The sequence below is a fragment of the Chrysochloris asiatica genome, unplaced genomic scaffold (assembly GCF_000296735.1).
Source record: "Chrysochloris asiatica unplaced genomic scaffold, ChrAsi1.0 scaffold00054, whole genome shotgun sequence".
Classification (NCBI taxonomy): Eukaryota; Metazoa; Chordata; class Mammalia; order Afrosoricida; family Chrysochloridae; genus Chrysochloris; species Chrysochloris asiatica.
The window spans coordinates 2,983,604-3,002,982 of record NW_006408572.1 but is presented as its reverse complement, the minus strand read 5'-3'; the positions used below and the strand labels follow the sequence as shown (position 1 = coordinate 3,002,982).

Here is a 19,379-nt window from a genome sequence, read left to right as displayed (position 1 = left end):
TTTGACACCTGACCAGAAAAAGTTTTTTGTGTTCTAGAGAATTTTAAATGGGAACAGATTGACAAGGCCTTTCAGCTTGTTTCACCCAAGTTAGGGAGGATAAGTCTACATTTCCACCACTGAGCACAATACAAATGTTCTTTACATCTGGGGACACAGTTTGAAAATGCTGAGACAGCACAGCAGCCACTCCGACACCAGCTGTAGGTTCAATGAGTAGTTTCATCCTCTCCCACACCAGCTGGGTTGCATACTGTTGGCACAGATGGGAGTGAAAATTAGTGACATGGGGGAAAAGGAGTAATTGGTTCAGTAATAATGACAGCTAGAAAGATACATGCCCGTCTGAATTTTCTTATAACCGTGTGTTTGCCAGGAAAGGGCAAGGGCTTTTTCATCTCAGCTCTGCTTTTGAACAAGTTGTCTTAACATATATATATAATCTTAATATATATATGTATCTAGGGTACCCCCCCCCGCCACATGTCACAAAGTCTCCTAGGCAAGTCTCCAATAGGTCGACTGTACTCCTAATTGGATTCTTTTGCTTTAAAAATTGCTCAGGTAAATTTTGGAGCCTTACCTTAATTTCATCCTCTGTGACAGTGAAGACATCATCCACAAGGTCTCTTATAATAGGCCAGGTATTTAATCCAATGCTGGATTTGACACCATCTGCTATGGTTTCTGGAGGATAAGGGTTGGGGGTCAGGTCCCCTTTCAGTTTGGACTGGTAGCAGTCATCTGCATTCAGGGGTTCAGCAGCATATACTTTGACATTAGGTCTCAGAGCCTGGGAAGAGTAATTAATAGACATTTAACTGGCCACAGCATTGTCTGCATGCCTAGAATAAAACAGACAGCAGGGCTACCACATTTCAGCTCAAGTAAAATTAGCCCTTGATGTAATGAAAATTTTACCCTAAATCACTGTAGTTTCCAATGGGCCTACAGCAGCTTGTATCACATCTGGGTTTTGGGAAAAGAGTAGCCCTGGCTTGGATGTTAGTGGGCTGGATGAGATTCAAGGAAAGAACTGTGAACTGACTGTAACTGCTTTTGTGCTGTAAAGTTGTCATGGATTAAAGGATATTGAGACAGCGAAGGATGTCAATCTCAAGTACCAAGGATGATGGGAAGAAATGGTATTTTTGAGGGGAAGGCTGAGCAAGTATATACAATGTATGACGATGTAAAATAAAATCATCTTATGTGGGAATTGTCCAATGTCTCACCTTAACTGTAATTGCTATTCCAGCAGCTATTCCTCCTCCCCCTACAGGTACCACTACTGCATCCACCAAGGGAACCTTTAGCAAAAAGAATACAAAATATAAATAGAACTATTTGTAAGCACTTTTATATATGCATATATTGAACTAATCAGATCTATAGTCAAATATCAGATATACTGGTATGTCTTAAGAGAAAGAATTTAGACTGCTTTACCTGGTTCAGCACTTCCAGGGCAATGGTCCCTTGCCCAGCTATCACTGCAGGTTCCTGGTTGGGATGTATCATGATGCCTTCTGTTTCTTCCACAATTCTTTTTGTAACATTTTCTCTGGACTGAAAACATGAATTTAGCCTACTTGATTTGCATTTGATAGAATTCAAAAGTTCTATTCCAGTCATTTAACACTATTGACCACTTGTTTACAGGCTTTGTTGAGGTACTATGGATATGGCAGTGAACAAAACCGTCCTTGTCCTCAAGGGAGTATATACTAATAAGTTGGTGAGTTGGGAGACTTGGGCCACAAGTAAATATATGGTGTGCTTAATAAGTAGTATGGTGAAAAAAGGAATACTTTAGGGTGACCAGGAAGAGCCTATAATGTGACATTTTAACAGATGTAGGAAAGATCTGTGAATCTAGAAGTACATTTTCAGAAAGGGTAATAACAAGTGCAAAGGCTACAAAGTCGAAGTGTTTGGCCATTCTAAGAAACGGCTTAGAAGTCAGTATGGCTGGTATGTTGGGGCAGGAAGTAAGGAGGTGTAGTAGAGGGTGAAGTCAGAAAATGAGGAATGGGCCAGTTTATCTAGGCTTAGATTTTAACAACTTTGGCTTCCATTGTCTTACAGGATACCATGTAAGACTTGAGCTGATGAGACAAGTTCTAAATTTACTAAATACCTACTCGAGTTGCTCTTTTGAAAAAAGACTAGTGGGACAGGGAGATCCATTAGCTACTATAATCATTTTTGGTGAAAAACATATAGTAATGGTAGAGGTGAGAAATAAGATTATGGGAATATTTTCAAAAGACTTATATTGAGTGTTGGATGTGACCGTTAATAAAAATGACTTCTAGGTTAATTTTTTTTTTTGCTTGAGCAACAAGAATATAAGTTGCTACTTAACTGAGATGAAGACAAGAACAGAAGTATGGTTTTATTGATCTTTTAGAAGTATGGTTTTAGACATAAATTTAAGATGCCTATTATGAACCTCAAGGTCGGCAGTTCGAAACTACCAGTGGTTCCACGGGAGAAGGATGAAGCTGTCTGCTCCTGTAAAGATTTACAGCCTCGGAAACACTGTACAGGGTCACTATGGGTCGGAATCGACTCGACAGCACCTTAACAACAACAACATTATGAGCTACGGTATCCTCGTGTGGCACTGTGGGTTAATGCGCCAGACTGCAAAGTCGTTTGAACCGCAAGTCGTGGCGGTTCAAACTCACCAGCTGCTGCTCAGAAACCCTATACAGGGTCGCTATGGGACAGAACTGACTCAATGGCACATGACAACAATTATGAGCTATAAACAACAATGATAAATGGAGAAAAGGTTGAAGTTGTCAAAGACTTTGTTTTGCTTGCTTCAACCATCAACATTCGAAGCAGCAATAGAGATCAGCCAATGACCTCTTTAAAGTGTTGAGGTACACTAAGGTGTACCTGACACAAGCCATGGTATTTTCAATAACCTCATATGCATGTGAAAGTTGGACAGTGAATAAGGGAGACCACAGAAAAATTGATGCATTTGGCTATTGTGTTGGAGGGGAATATTTAAAGTACCATGGACTGCTAAGAGAAACCATTCTGTGTTTGGAAGAAGTACAGCCAGAATGCTCCCTGGAAGCCAAGAAGACCAGACTTTTTCATACTTCAGACATTGTCAGGAGGAGCCAGTCCCTGGAGAAGGATATCATGGTTGGTGAAACAGGAAGGTCAGAGAAAAAGAGTTAGACCCCTGAGATGGATTGGCTCAGTGGCAGTGCAGTGATGGGCTCAAATGTAGCAATGATTGTGAGGTTAGTGCATGACCAGGCAGTGTTTGTTCTGTTGTACATAGGGTTGCTATGGGTTGGTAGTGACTCCATGGCACCTGATAACAACAACATAATGAGCTAGGACTTCTAGTGTGGTGCTGTAAAAACAGCACTGGACTATGGACTTCAAGGTCGGTAGCGCAATCCCACCAGCTGCTCCTCGGAAACTAGATGACACTTAACAACAACAATTGCAAGCTGAGCTGGTATCCGCAAGGTCAGCAGTTTGAATCTTACTAGTTGCTCCACAGGGGAAAGAAGAGATTTTGGCATAAAGATTTACAGCCTTGGAAACACTATACAGGGTTCTTGGGAGTCAGAACTGACTTGGTGGTACAACCGCCACTATTAGACATTGAAATGAGAATGTCAGCTGAATATATTAAGTCTAGGAGAGAGACCATGGCTGGAGACAGACAGTATAGGTATTTAAAACCAGGAGATTAGTGACATCATGAATGGGTAAAGATTAAAGTGTGAACATGCTAACATGTTGTGATTAAGGAAAATGAAGGCATCTACCAGTAACACTGCAGTCCTGGTAGGCTAATGCGTCAGACTCCAAAGTTGTTTGAACTGCAAGGTCAGTGGTTCAAGTTCACCAGCTGCTCTTTGGGAACCCTATACTGGGTCACTAAGGGTCGGAATCAACTCGACAGCACTTAACAACAACCAGTAACATTGGCAGTTCAAACCCACCAGCTGCTCCTCAGCAACCCTATATAGGGTTACTAAGTTGGGTCCAAATTGATGGCACTTAACAGCAACCAGTATGGTAGGAATAGAATTTTTGTCGAATGAAAACTGTTAGGTAATACTAACCATTTTTTTGCTTCCTTACCTCATCACTCTGTTCACAGTATACTATAGAGGCTCCATAGGCCTGGATTGCCAGTTTTTTACAGTTGGGAGCTGTGTGGGGCACCACAATATAAGCAGGAATTCCTAGGAGGGAAAAAACATAGTACAAATCAAGAGCTCTTAGGACAGAAGCTTCTGTTCATTTGTCTGTAATCAGGTAGGGACTCTGAATATTTATTTCTCACAGCTGTCTCTTTTCAGTACTCTGAGAAATGAATCAAGTACCTTCCAATTTGGCAGCATAGGTGAGAGCCTGGCCATGGTTTCCACTGCTGTGAGTAACAACAGCTTTGGGCCTCTTCCCTTCTGAAGTGGCAGGAATCAAGCCTCTAATTGCATTAAGGGCACCACGAATCTGAAAGCAAGATGTGGAGTTAATGTATTTGACTAAAAAATATATTTAAAAACCAAGAGGCTTTTCTATATTCCCTCTTTCTAATACTGCACATCTGTCACCAAATCTTATACCTTCTAAATACCTTGTGCTTTATCTTCTACCAACTTGATTGCAGAAGCCCAAAAGGCTCTGAGTTTGGGCTGCTAACCACAAGGTCGGCAGTTCAAACTCACTGGCTGCTCCTTGGGAGAAAGATTAGGCTGTTTGCTCCCATAAAGAGTCACAATCTTAGAAACTCTGGAGCAGTTGTACTGTGTCCTATAGCAGCACTATGAGTCAGAATTGACTTGATGTCAGTGGGATTTTTTTTTTTTTTTTAAATACCTTGATTGAAGGACCTCATTCCTCAACCTGTGTTATTAAACCTCAACTGATCCTGCCTTGGCTCGTTTTCATATATTCACTTGATTAATAAAATTACCTTTGAAAACTGCAAACCTGATTATATTCATTGACTGCCCATTTTTTTAAGACAAAGTACAAACTCCTTGTAACCTGCAGCCTTTCTGAAAGCCTCTCTCACTGTTATGTTGTTAAGTGCCATCTAGTTGATTCCCACCCACAGCGACCCTGTATAGGGTTTCCGAGGAGCAGGTGGTGAATTTGAACTGCCAACTTTGTGATTCAGTGCTTATGCTACAGCACCACACTAGGACTCCATCACTGTTATGTTGTGCGGCCAAATCAATTCTGATTCATAGTGATCCTGTACAGAGTTTCCAAAGAGTGGCTGGTGAGCTTGAACCACCAACCTTACGGTTTAAACCAACCTTGCAGTCCAGTGTTTTATTGCACAGTGCCACACTGTTACGTTGTTGTTGTTAAGTGCTGTCGAGTCGGTTCCAACCCATAGAGACCCTGTATAGGGTTTCCAAGGAGCGTCTGGTGAGCTTGAACCACTGACCTTGCAGTTCAAACGACATTGCAGTTCAAACAACTTTGCAGTCAGACACATTATCCCACAGCACCACACCAGGACACTGTTATAGTCATCCTAAATTTTTCTGGTTTAACTACAAGTTGTTTTATAGTGAACTCATATCCCTCTCCTCTACCTATAGTTCTTTCCCCACTTCCTGATCTAGCTAAAAGTAATCAACCTGCAAAATCTGGATCAAACATCTTGCTCAACTTCCTTGCACTCTCAGGCAAAATAAGACATACACTATCGTCTGTTCTCCCATTGTACCTTGCTTGTATCACATTTAAGATATTTCCCATCAGCCTCATTTGTTGATCAACCTTCAATTATGGATAGGTTATGGATAGATCTATTATATATAAAATTAGTACCATTGCTGACATAATAGATGCTCAATTTGTGGTGATGAAAAGTAAACCATGACAGAAGCAAAGGGCAAAAGAGAAGGGAAGATTTTATGTAGTTTAAAACCTTTCATTTAATGGGTATGGGGAAAGGTAGATTCTTGTTCTAAAGCCACCACTTAGCAGGTAACTAATAACTTTTTTGGGAGCCATGTTGTGGTGCTGTAGGTTAATGCTCCAGACTGAAAAGTCAATTTGAACTGCAAGATCAGTGGTTTAAGCTCACCAGCTGCTCCTTGGAAACCCTATACAGGGTTGCTATGGATTGGAACTGACTCAAGGGCACTTAACAATACCTTTGTGGAAGTGCTGATGTTGCTGCAGGATAAGCACTAGACTTCTAATCACAAGGTTAGCAGTTCAAAACCTACCAGCTGTCTCATAGGAGAAAAATGAAGCTTTCTGCTCCCATATAGATTTATAGTCTTGAAAACCATATCAGGATTTCTATGAATCAGAGCTGTCTATAGCACCTAACAATACTTGTTTCTTATCTGAATAGACTTTCAAACTCAACTAATGGCACAGTTTATAGAAAAATACCTTATTAGGAGAGTTTAGGTAGGATTAGATCTTTAAAATCTTAATATGGTATTAATGAGAAGCAAGTTGACAACATGAATGCTTTAACTTGGTATGTAAGGGTGATCATCAACACTTACCATTTTGCCTTAAACAAATACTTTAGTCTGATGTGTATGGATGTCTCACATCTACATATCAGAAGTTCCGCTTTCATTCTCAAATATATCCTAGTTTGTATAATAAATTATATGGCTCTCTAATTATAGGGAATTTTCAAATTGTATAACAGTGGGTCATCAGTATCACTTGGAAATTAGAACTTTGTCAAAGGAAAATTTTACAAATCTTTCTTCAACTATAAAAAAGTATTAATTTTGGGTGGTTTCCCCAGGGCAAGGCTAATCCATTGCACTTTGTGATGTGCTGACCCCTGCGATTTCCCCAAATGTGGGAAACTCGACTGCATAATTTGTGATAGTGGTGGACTGCATTCGTGCTCTCCCCTGAATTAAAAAAAAAAGTATTAATTTTGGTGCAACCATTGTGGAAAATGGTATGGTGCTTCCTCAAAAAGGTGGAAATAGCAATACCATATGACTTAACAATCCCTCTACTTGGTATGTACCCTCAAGAAATAAGAGCCATGATGTGAGTAGATGTGCTGCATACCCATGTTCACTGAAGCACTATTCACAGTAGCAAAAAGGCAGAGACAGCTAAATGACCATCAACGGAAAAAATGGATAAACTTTGGTACATACACACAATGGAATACTACACAATGTTGAAGAACAAAGACGAATGTGTAAAACACCTTGTAATATGGATGAACCTGAAGGACATTACATTATGCTGAATGAAATTAGTCAATCAGAGGACAAATATTATAGGAGACCAGTACTGTACAAACTCAAGAAAAGGTTTTCATGCTAAAAGAAACATTCTTTGGTGGAAACCAAGGGTGGGAGGGAAGGAAGAATAATTCATTGGCTAGAGGATAGACATATGTTGAGTAATAGGGAAGGCAATATACAAGAGGGAGGTTGGAAGAAGAATGAAGACATGGGAATTCAAGAGTTACAGTGGATAGCGGTAAATACTGTTAAACATTAACAACAGTGTTGCACAGGTAGATACATGGCCAAATACATACACTGAATAGTATAGAGGGAGAGTGGGAGTATACCAACAAATATATAGGATTTCACAAGAGTATTTATACATGGACATTTACCTTTGTTGCAAACACACCTATAAATGTGGTGGAGCATACAGGGGAAAAAATAATGAAAACTTCTTTGACATTACCTTGAGACAATGAGTTACTGGGTCTGGGGGCTCAGGACAATAGTCTCAGGGGGCACCATGATCAATTGGCATAACATAGGCCACAAAGAAAATGTTCTACATCCTACTTCAGTGAGTAGTAACTGAGATATTAAAAGCTGATGAGTTGTCATCTAAGGTACAACTACTGGTCTTCATATGTGGAAGAAAGAAGAGTGTTGAAAATTGAAGATATTTGGAATCAGTTGACTAATGGACTAATGGAACATGTGAACATCATTATCCATGACTCTGAGACCAGAAGAACTAGATGATGTCTGGCTACCACTAACAAATGCCCTAAAAGTGACCATGTTAGAAGGTCCTGGATAGAGTGGGAGACAATATGGAACTAAACTCAAAATTATTTTTAAAAAAGAAAGAAAAGGCTTACTGGTCAGAAAATGACTGGAGGGACCCAAGACTATAACCTTCAGTGACCCTTCAGGTCGGAAACAGAACTCACCCTTGTGGCTCAATTTTCAACCAAGCAGTAGATAGGTACATAGAAGGAACAATACTAGTAAGGTATACTCACCATAGAATGGTCAACCATTCAAGATTAAAAAGGCAACATTCACCTAAGGACAAAGTTGAGAAGGGAAGGAGTTGTTGTTAGGTGTCATCGAGTCGGTACCGACTCACAGCGACCTTATGCACAGCAGAATGAAACACTGCCCAATCCTGGGCCAACCTCACTATTGCCATGCTTGAGCCCACTGATGCTGCCACTTGGCCAATCCATATCACTGGGTGTCTTCCTCCTTTTCTCTGACCCTCCACCCTACCAAACATGATATCCTTCTCTAGTGACTGGTCCCTCCTCACAATATGTCTGAAGTATAAGAGAAAAAGTTTGGCCATCCTGGGCTCCAAAGGAGCACTCTGGCTGCACTTCTTCCAACACAGATCCACTGGTTCTTTTGGCAGCCCATGGCACTTTCAATAATCTCTAACACTGTAACTCAAAAGCATCAATTATTCTACAGTCTTCCTTATTCACTGTCCAGCTTTCACATGCATATGAGGTTACTGAAAATATCATGGCTTGGGTCAGGCACACCTTAGTCCTGAAGCCGACAGCTTTGCATTTTTTAACACTTTAAAAAGGTCTTGTGCAGCAGATTTGCCTAATGCAATACATCATTTGACTTCTTGACTGCTGCTTCTATGAGTGTTGATAGTTGATCCAAGAAGAATGAAGTCCTTGACAACTTCAATCTTTTCTCCATTGGTAAGAATGTTGTTTATTGGTCCAGCAGTGAGGATTTTTGTTTTCTTTGCAATCCATACCGAAGTAAATATTTTAAGTCCTCTTCACTTTTAGCAAGCAAGGTTGTATCATCCGCATATTGCAGGTTGTTAATGAGTCTTCCTCCAATCCTGATGCCACGTTTTTCTTCCTATAACCCGGCTTCTCAGATTATTTGCTCAGCATACAGGTTGAATAAGTATGGTGAAAGAATACAACCCTGTTGCACACCTTTCTTAATTTTAAACCACTCAATGTTCCCATGTTCTTTTCGAACAACTGCCTCTTGGTCCATGTACAGATTCCTCATGAGCACAATGAAGTGTTCTGGAATACTCATACTTCACAATGTTGTCCATAGCTTGTCATGATCCACACAATCGAAAGCCTTTGCGTAGTAAATAAAGCACAGGTAAACATTCTTTCTCAGCCAAGATCCATCGGACATCAGCAATGATATCCCTCATTCCACAGCCTCTTCTGACTCTGGCTTGAACCTCTGTCAATGTATGCTTGCAGCCGTTTCTGTATCACCTTTAGTAAAACTTTGCTCACATGGGATATCTAAGATATTGTCTGATGATTTACGCATTCCGTTGGGTCACCTCTCTTTGGAATGAGCACAAATATGGATCTCTTCCACTCAATCGGCCAGATATTTGTCGTCCCAATTTCTAGACATAGATGAGTGAGTGCCTCCTGTGTCACCTCACTTTCTTGAAAGACTTCAATTTTTATTCCATCAATTCCTGTTGCCTTGTTCTTTGACAATTCCTTCAATGCACTTGGGCTTCCTCCTTCAGTATCATTGGCTCTTGATCATATGCTACCTCTCAAAATGGTTGAACTTCAACTATTTGCTTTTGGTATAGTGACCCTGTGTATTCCTTCCATCTTCTTTTGATGCTTTCTGCATCATTCAAAAATTTGCCCAGAGAATCCTTCAATAACGAAAGTCAAGGCTTGAATTTTTTCTTCAGTTCCCCCAGCTTGAAAAATCCCGAGTGTGTTCTTCCTTTGTGGTTTTCTGACTCCAGTCTCTTTGCACATTTTGTTGTAATATTTGGCTTTATCTTCTTGAGCTGATCTTTGAAATTTTCTGTTCAGCTCTTGTACCTCCTCATTTCTTCCACCTTTATGCTTGAGAGCAAGTTTCAGTGTCTCTTCTGACATCCATTTTGACCTTTTCCTTATTTCTTGTCTTCTTAATTCCTTTTTGGGAAGGAGAGTAGAATGGAAATACGGACCAAATGGAGGAAGTGGGATAAATGTTGTTATATGGAGGGGATTGTAATCATTAAGATGAAACAAAGCATATTATTTGTAGCAACAAAGTGTACAGATTTATAGACTATAAAATTGATGATAAACTCTGTAAACCTTCACTCAATTTACAATAAAAAGTAAAAAAAAAAAGTATTAAATAATTCACCTACCAAGCTGCTCCTTGGAAACCCTATACAGGGTTGCTATGGGTCGGAATCGACTCGCTGGCACTTAACAACAACATTGGGGTAGGGACCCTGGTAGCACTGTAGGATAAGCACTGGACTGCAAACTACAAGTGGAAGCCCACCAACCACTTCACAGGAGAAAGATGAAGTCTATTGTTCTAGTAAAGATATACAACCTTGGAAACCTTATAAATTGTCACTGAGTTGCAATTGACTGGCTGGCAATGAGTGAGACCTCACCGGGTATGCAGGAAGACCAAACAAGTTTTTATGTGAAAGGATGTGAAAAAAATATATAATACACTAACAAAATGGATTGTTACCTTAAAAGATCCAGTTTTCTGGAAGAGTTCACATTTGAAGAAAAGATTGCGCCCTGCCAGTTGATTCAAAATGGAGCTTGTTAGGACTGGTGTAATGTGGATAAAATCTTGAATGTTGGTATGAGCCTTTTCAACATCAGCAAAGGAGATGCAGTATTGAGCACACATGATTCTGAAACCCAAGAGTAAGAAAGGGCCCAAATCAAAATACGAGAAATGTGTCTAGTCAAAGAATTTGAAAATACATAACACAGCAGAACAGACCTAGAGTCTTTGGTATTCATATGGGAACTGCCTGCATTACTGGGGATTCCTAATTTCTTTGTAGAAGGGAAATTTGTCTTGAAGCTGAATATATTAGTAAGCATAACATAAGTTTTTTGGCAAAGCTTTCTAGAAGGTAATTGATGGTGATTAAGGAAGCCTAAAACTCAACTACTGCCTCCGTATCACCTTCTAACTGGTTTCCACTTTGCTTTTCATTGTTGTGAAGCTGCTTGAATAATTGGATTCAAAATCTGCTATATATTTTCATTTCAAGGATTATTTAACAAAAAATAATTTAACAAGGAAAAAAAAATCACCCATAATCCTACTATCTTAATAAAATAACTATGTTCATTTTCCATGTTTCCTTCTGTTTTGGTGTTGTTTTTTTTTTTTTCCATATGTACACATAATATGACAATTAAAAATCAAAGTCATTTGCTCCTATCATCTAAATAAACATTTGGCTCAGTTTCTTCAGTTTTCAATAATTGCATTATGCTTTCATTTTTTAAATTCTTGTATTGTAGTAATTTAAAATGACAATTCTTTTTAGTCTTATAAAACCAATACATGTTCAATAGAAACAATTTTTTAATCTGTAAAGTAGAGAGATGCGAAAAGAACATAAAAACAATTACTAAAGTTTCTTGTCCAAAGACAGTTGTATCTAAACTCTGGTGCTCATCTCGCCAGACCTTCCTAGAGATGCAATCTTTTTTTTTTTTTTGGACAGGTCTGATAACTTGTTTTTTTGGTCACTATTATTCCATGAGTCTTTTCTTATCAATAGATATATTTTTCTAACTACTAAAGTGACTTCATGATTATTAATTTTTTTTTAAATACCATTATGTACAGAAGCTCTGGTAGTGAAGATTATGAGCTGGGTTGCTAACCACAGGTCAGTAGTTAGAATCTACCAGTTGCTCCTCAGGAGAAAGTTGAGGCTTTCTCCTTCCATAAAGATTTATAGACTGGGAAAACCTATGCAGAGTTGCTATAAGTCAAGAGCACATAGCCATCATAATTAACATAATACTCTACTGTTGAGTATTTAGATTTCCTTTTTCCTTTTCTATAATAATGATGAAATGAACAGCCTTGCTACAAAATCTGTGCCTCTCTATGTCTTTGAGATAGATCCCATCAAATAGCATTGTACATCAAAATACATTGAAGACATGTGATATTCACTTTTAAACAGCTCTGGATGAGTTGCAGATCATATCAATTTATATTCCATATAGCAGTTTGCGGTATGGCACTGTAGGATAAACACTGGACTACAAACCGTAAGTTCAGCAGTTCAAACCTACCAGCTCGTTGGAATCCACTCAACAGCACTTAATAATAGTTTATAAAAGGCGCCCTGGTAGCACAATGTTTAAGCACTTAGCTGCTAACTGAAAAGTTGGGGGTTCAAACTAACCAACTGCTCTGAGGGAGAAAGTATGTGTCAATCTGTTTCCTAAAGATTACAGTCTTAGAAACCTTAGAGGGCAGCTCTGCTGTGTTCTGTAGGGTCACTATAAGTAGGAACTGACTTGATCATAATGAGTTTTGTTTGGTTTACAGCAGTTTTTTAAGGATCCTAGGTAGTGCACTGGTTAAACACTTAGCTGTTAACCAAAGGTCAATGATACAAACTTACCAGTGGTTCCACAAAGAAAATGGCACTCTGCTCCCATAAAGATTAAAGAGAAAAACAACAACAGCAACAACACAGGAGGTAGTTCTACTCTGTCATACAGGCTTGGGTTTCTACAAGTATTTCATATGAGCAATAGACTGGATGGCAGCAACTGCAGTTTACAAGGAATGCTCCGTTATAAGGACATGCTTGTGCCATCATTTTTATCTGTCAATGTAATGAAATATGAGTACATCTATTGGCTTTATTAGTGACTGAACAGTTTTTCCTTTCTACTAATTGGTCACATATTCTTTTGTCAAATTTTAGCATTACTTACTTACAGAACCATCTTTTTCCTCTTAAATGCAACATTAATCAAAAATTGAGTTTCTGTTAATTTTTGGGGCTTTATTAGACTTTGTATTTTGTTTAACTGATCAAACTGTCAATTTCTTTTCTAGTTATATATTGTATTAATAAGATCTTTCCAGATTATCCTTTCAATACAAATTAACTTTATTCCAAATGAACTTTAAAATTTCTTTTAAAAAAGTATGCCAAAAATTCCACTGTAAAATACATAAATGAATTGCAGGCACATATAGTTCTCCCATCCATGTTCATGGATGTTTTTAGATTTATTTTTTTCTTTAGTTTTATCAGTTAAAATTTAAAGTTTTCTTTATTTGTGTCCTATGCACATCTAATTAAATTTGTTCTTCAGTATTCTTTTGTTACTATTGAAATTAGGTATTTTTAAAATTAGATTTTCCAAGTGTTTCCGGATGATGTATATGATAATGAATAGTTTTAAAAATATTTATACTATAGGACACTATTAAAATAGCTTATTAGTTCTAATTTATTAGTTGGCTCTTCCCATTCTTTAAAAGAAAATAAGCATACTATCTTTAAATAAACTTGTCTTCACCTTACAAAATATACCTCTGATAACTTTTTCAGTGACTTCACAGTTTTTTATAGGTTTATGTGGGTTTGCCACCTCCTCATGAATTAATTTCGGTAATTTATATTTTTGGTAAAATAATCTCATTTAAAATGTCAAGTTTATTAATTTAAGTATAAAGTTTTACATATTGAAGATAGTGTAGGAATTATTTAATGTCTCTTCTAACCATAGTCTTTGTAAATTCCCACCAAACAACTATTTCCTGATGGGTCTGGGTAAGAAAAGATGGGGGAAGATACTGATGGGTTATATAATTCAGTTGTGAGTCATTGTCATCAGAGCTACTTGTGATTGGTCACTTTTTTCATTCTGCTGGGTATAAAATGAGCCATCACATAAGAAGAAGGGAGGAATCTCACTACTAACAAGAAGAAAGGGAGAGGAGTAAAGTGCACCCTTTGGCTTCCCTACTAATACACTGAACCTCCTTGGCCTAGGACAGACAGCTGTGACACCAGAGGAGTAAGCAGCACAGGAGTGGTAGAGGAGCACCAGAGTAGTGGACTTCCCAGCCCATGGAAAAAAAGAAGCTGAGTGCCTCTGGGCAGGAGGCTTAATTGTGTAGTGCGTGCCTCTAAGCACTTAATTGGGAAGCTCTAAGTTTGCTGACCCATGGAGCTATAACTGAGCATCTTTGGGTTGAGGCTTATACTGGTGGAGTGAGTGCCTTTTGGACATTTATTAGCATCCCTAAAAAGCTTTGTAACATTGCTGGAACAGGCAGAGGCCAGGTCAAGGGGCTGAGGGCCAGAGAGAGGCCTGCCTGATGACATGGCTGAGAGAGGCTGTCCTGACTAGAAAATTTGGGCCCTGAGCATTTTTGACTCTGAATTGTAACTTCCCTAATTGTGAGTATGTTGTCTGAGTTCTGTGTGGCCATTGCAATGAATTCTCTAAGCCAGCTGAGTAGAGTACTGTGGGAGAATGGTTGATGCCACTTGTTGCACTAATAAAACATTTCTAAGTACCCTTCATATTTGTGATTTATTTATTCATTTCTTGAATCAACAAATACTGACCATCTTCTATATATCATATATTGTTTGGTCCAGGGATACCCAGGGAACAGTGTTTTAGAAGAACAGACTTGTAACTACTAGCAGAGAGATGTGTAATAAATTGTTGAAAAATATATAAGGATTTACACATTTTGACAGGTGCTATTAGGAAAGAGTATTAAGAAAAACTATAATAATAGGGGACATTATTAAGTTCATAGGAGGTTGAGGAAGGTCCTGTATGGAAAAGTGAAATTTAGGTTATGACCCATAGGATGAATGAGTTAACCATGTAGTAGTTGTTATTGTGGTTATGTGCCATGGAATCAGTTCTGACTCACAGCGACCCTGCACAAGGTTTCCGAGGCTGTAAATCTTTATGGGAGCAGAAAGCCTCATCTTTCTCCCACGGAATAGCTGGTAGTTTCGAACTGCTTACCTTGAGATTAGTAGCCTGATTTGTAATCACTCCGCTACCAGAGCTCCTTTAACATGCATAGTGGGGAGTAAAGTGTTTCAGGTCTGAAGGCTTTAAGAAAGAGCTTGGCATATTCCAAGAACTAAAAGAAGGTCAATATATCTGAACATTATGATCAAGGGGGAGTGTTATAATAGACAAGGAGATGAAATTGCCAGAGTCCAAATCATGCTGGACTAGGATTATTAAGAATTTGGAACTTTTTCTTTTGAACAATGAAACACCATTAAGAAATTCTGGGTAGAACTCTATACAGGGTCTCTCAGGGTGGGAATCGACTCAATGGCACTTAACAACAATAACAAAGTGACCATGTTAGCATTCATATTTTCAGAAACTCACTCTGGCTACATTATGGTGAATGAAAAGTCTGCAGCAAGAGTGGAATCAGAAAGTCAAGTTAAAAAGTTATACACATGAAAGACAAAGGGGCTTAGATGGTGGAGATGGAGATAATAATAATAAAAAAAAATCACTCAGGATACATTTTGGAGGTTGTATTAGTAAGGCCTCTTAGTTGCACATGATAGAATCTCAGTGTGAACTAGCTTTGGCACAAAATGGGGTGGTGGTGAGATTTACTGCTTCATGGAGTTCAAGGAAGCATTGAACAAACCATGGGAAAGGCAGGAATATGGAGCTTCAGGAACAGCTGGAACCAGGAACTGGAGAGCTTCCAGAACCCACTCACTGTGTCTCACCTCTGCTGCTTTCTGCATGTTGGCTTCATTCTTTTTCATTGCAGACCAGCTGGTTCCACATGGCAGGGCACATGGCTGCTGTCAGCTCCTATGTTTTATACTTTTTGGCTTCCACACTGGAGAAGGATTTTCTTTCTCAGTTTCATTTAAAAAAAAATCTGTGTAAGGACTCTGAATCTTGGTTTAGGACCAGTGGCCAAGGATGTGAGGTCATTTAATAAAAACACTATGCAATAGTCAGAAGGATTTACAGAAATATGAAAAAGAAAAATGATAACACAAGATCAATTATGTATACTAAAAACACATATATACATAAAATACTGTATATAACCCCAAGATACACATATATTCAAGTACATATATCAACATATAGTGCCTACCTAAGGAGGAGAAGGAAGAGACAGGTGTGGGAATTGGGAAAGAAAGGAAAAAAGACAATGAGAAAAGTCTTGATGATTGTGTAAACCAAATAATGGTTGGCTAAAATTTCTATATCTAAGGGGGAAAAAGGAGTGCTGGTGTGGCCCTGTGGTTTAATGTGCAGACTGCAAAGCCAGCCATTTGAACTGTAAGGTCAGCAGTCAAGCTAACCAGCCGCTCCTCAGAAACCATAAGCAGGTTTGGAACTGACTGGATGGCACTTAACAACAACAACAGGGAGGAAAAAAAAGGAGCAAAAGAAAAGAGGGGAAGGGAGTAAGAAAGGAAAGAAAGAGAAAGAAAAAAAGAAACAAAGTGGGAGTGAGGGGCGGTTTTCAAGGAGAAAAGGAAAAAGGACTCCATAAAAATCTACTACAGAGATAGAAGAGAGAGACACATCCTGACTAACTGAATATCAAGAGAGAAAGAGGCGTCAAGAGTGACTCCTGGTTTATTGAGCTACAAGACTGGCAAAGAAACAAGGCATTTTAGGGGGAAATAATCAGATTTGTTTGGATAAACTAAATGTATTGCTGATGAGGTATCCAACAGAATATCCTTTTTCTTTCGTTGCCAGAAATATATCTATTATGATAATTAAAATAGTTTTTTTTATTAATTCTGATTTTATCCATATTTCTTCCATTTTCTTTTTCATTTTTAGCTTTGTTGAATGCTCTTAACTTACCAACTTTTTAATTATATATAATAAAATCACTTAAGGCTACAAATTTTCCTGACTTATCATAGATTTTGTTACCCAATATTTTCACGAATCTTAATTTCTAAAAAATCTGCAATTTCAGTTGTTTCCTATTTTATTAATTTATGTTTTATAAATGATTAGGTAATTTCCCCCTTAAATTTATAGTTATTATTTCTCGTTTTATTATTTTGTCCTAGGTCAACAGTGACCTAGACATTTTAATTTAAGAAACTGAATTCCTCCAACAGCTTCCCTGAACCAAACTTGCTTTATTGGTTTTTGGATTACCCATGCAATATGTGACCAATTAAAAAACACTATAAAAGTGTACAGAATCTCTACTCTTTACCACGGACTTGTGGCGTGGCACTGAAGGATCAGCACTAGACTGTGCACCATAAGGTCAGAAGTTCAAACCCACCTGCTGCTCCTCGGAAACCCTACACAGGGTCGCTGAGTTGGCAATAACTCGATGGTACTAACAACAACAACACTCTTTACCATCATAGCCACTCACTTCCACAAGTTTCAGAAGATAACCAGTTTAAAAGCTTGATATACATTCCTCAACATCTTTTCTTGATGTATTTATAAGTAAATTTACATATAAAATAAATGGTTTTCTACACAGAAGTAAAAGGAGCACTGCTGACATAGTGGGTTAAGTATTAAGCTGGTAACAGCAAGGTCAGTGGTTCAAACCTATCAACTGCTCCTGGGGGAGCAAGATGAGGCGGCCTGCTCCTTTGCAGTTTCCGAAACCCAAAGAATCCGATGAGAGTTTGAACCAACGACAGTAGTTGGGTTTTGGTTTGATACATCCTGAAACCTACTCCATTTTTGCTTTAAAATTTTTATTTAACAATACATTGTGTCAATACATAAAGATAATTTAATTCTTTCAACTCAGGTTTTCTTATGATACAGATCTAAGAATTCTGATTTTTCTTCTATTATTTCTTTGATCATTGCTCCTCCTCAGTTCTGTCATCACTTTCTGGAATTCATATTTCATCATATTTATTCAATTTCTGGATCTGTTCTCCATGTCTTCTACTCTTTTTTTTTCATATTTGTATCTATTATGTTTTCCCTTTCAGAGCTAGCAAAAATTTTTTGCAGTGCTTTCACTTTTAGCATATCTAATGTGCACATGGTGCTGTAGGGTCAGCACTGGCCTGCGAACCACAAGGTCAGTAGTTCAAAGCTACCAGCTGCTCCTCGGAAACCCTATACAGGGTCATTATGAGTTGGAACCAACTCCACAGCACTAACAACAACAATCTGCACTTGACTGACACTGTTGCATTATTTGGTAATGGTGGTTTTCCTCTCTAAGGTTTTGTTTCAGATTTATTTTTCATCATTTCTATGTTTTAAAAAATATTGATGCAACACCCTCTCACATTTCACAGTGGAAAGGAATTTGTTTTTGAGATTTCTTCCAATGTCTTGCAAATCTCTTTCAAAGGTTGTCATTTGCTTCGACTACTTAAATTCGTTTCCTTCTTTTGAACCTTGAGTCTTTTCACGTTATCTATTGACTTCGTCCGTCTTCATAACATTCTGGCATAGCATCTGTCTCATAATACGAATTGAGATCTTCCAATCTTTTAGGCCTAAATTGTAAAGCAGTTGGTAAGGAATCTGATGGTTTAGAGGTCCAGTTGGCTGGGTGAGACAGAGAAAAAGCAACAGATGGAGGGAGGCAGCCTTGGGAGAGGGAGTTTCATCAACATCTGAACAGGGGTTAATGATTTAAAAAAAAAAAGTTAGGTACCGGTCTTCTGGCTCAGCTAAATTTTAAAGATGGGGTTGGGGAGGTTTGAGAAGACCTGCGTTACATGTGAGTAATTAAAAAAAAAAATCCACAGTAAACAGAAATTCCCAGATAGAATTACAGTATCGCTGCACAACATGTTCCACCTCAACCAAGAGCCAACTGTTATTGTATTGTTATTATTTTTTTAAGTCAGGAGGCTTGAAGATGTCGTTTGCCATAAAGAAAAAGATCTGGATATTCCCTAGGCAATTTACTTCGCTTCTCTGGGATTCAGTTTCCTCATCTTTCAAATATTGATGATAATATTTACTCTTAAACATCTTTAAGGTCTCCAAGTTAAAAGTCTGGGGCACTAGTCCTAGCCTGTGGCGGGAGAGCCTGGCCTAGGACGATAGAAGGCCAGATTGTGTCTCTGCCTACTCGAGTCCCAGAGCAGCATCAATGTTTCCGAACGCCACCAAAGCAACAACAACTACTGCAGCCATCGACACGAAAGCCCCGCCCTGCTCCGCCCCGCCCCTCCTGGCTTGGTTTAGCTTGGCCTTACCTCACCTCACAGGGGCCGCGCTTCGAACTCCAGTCTCCGCTCACCTTCCCACGACTGCATCTCTGCGCACGCGCAAAGCTCGCTTCTCGCGGCCGGGCCTGCGCTCCAACACTACCCAA

The 19,379-nt window shown here is 38.7% G+C and overlaps 1 protein-coding gene across 1 annotated transcript; it reads right to left on the bottom strand.

The window, feature by feature from the left end:
• Positions 1-43: 43 nt before the first annotated feature.
• On the bottom strand, positions 44-19,324 carry SRR (serine racemase). The gene is made up of 8 exons (XM_006863240.1): positions 19,261-19,324; positions 10,752-10,923; positions 4,374-4,503; positions 4,129-4,232; positions 1,450-1,569; positions 1,236-1,310; positions 584-793; positions 44-253 (listed from the first exon to the last, which is right to left on the bottom strand). The coding sequence occupies exons 2-8, from the start codon at positions 10,917-10,919 to the stop codon at positions 44-46; spliced, it is 1,017 nt and encodes a 338-aa protein (XP_006863302.1). The 5' UTR covers positions 10,920-10,923; positions 19,261-19,324.
• Between the last annotated feature and the right edge of the window lie 55 nt (positions 19,325-19,379).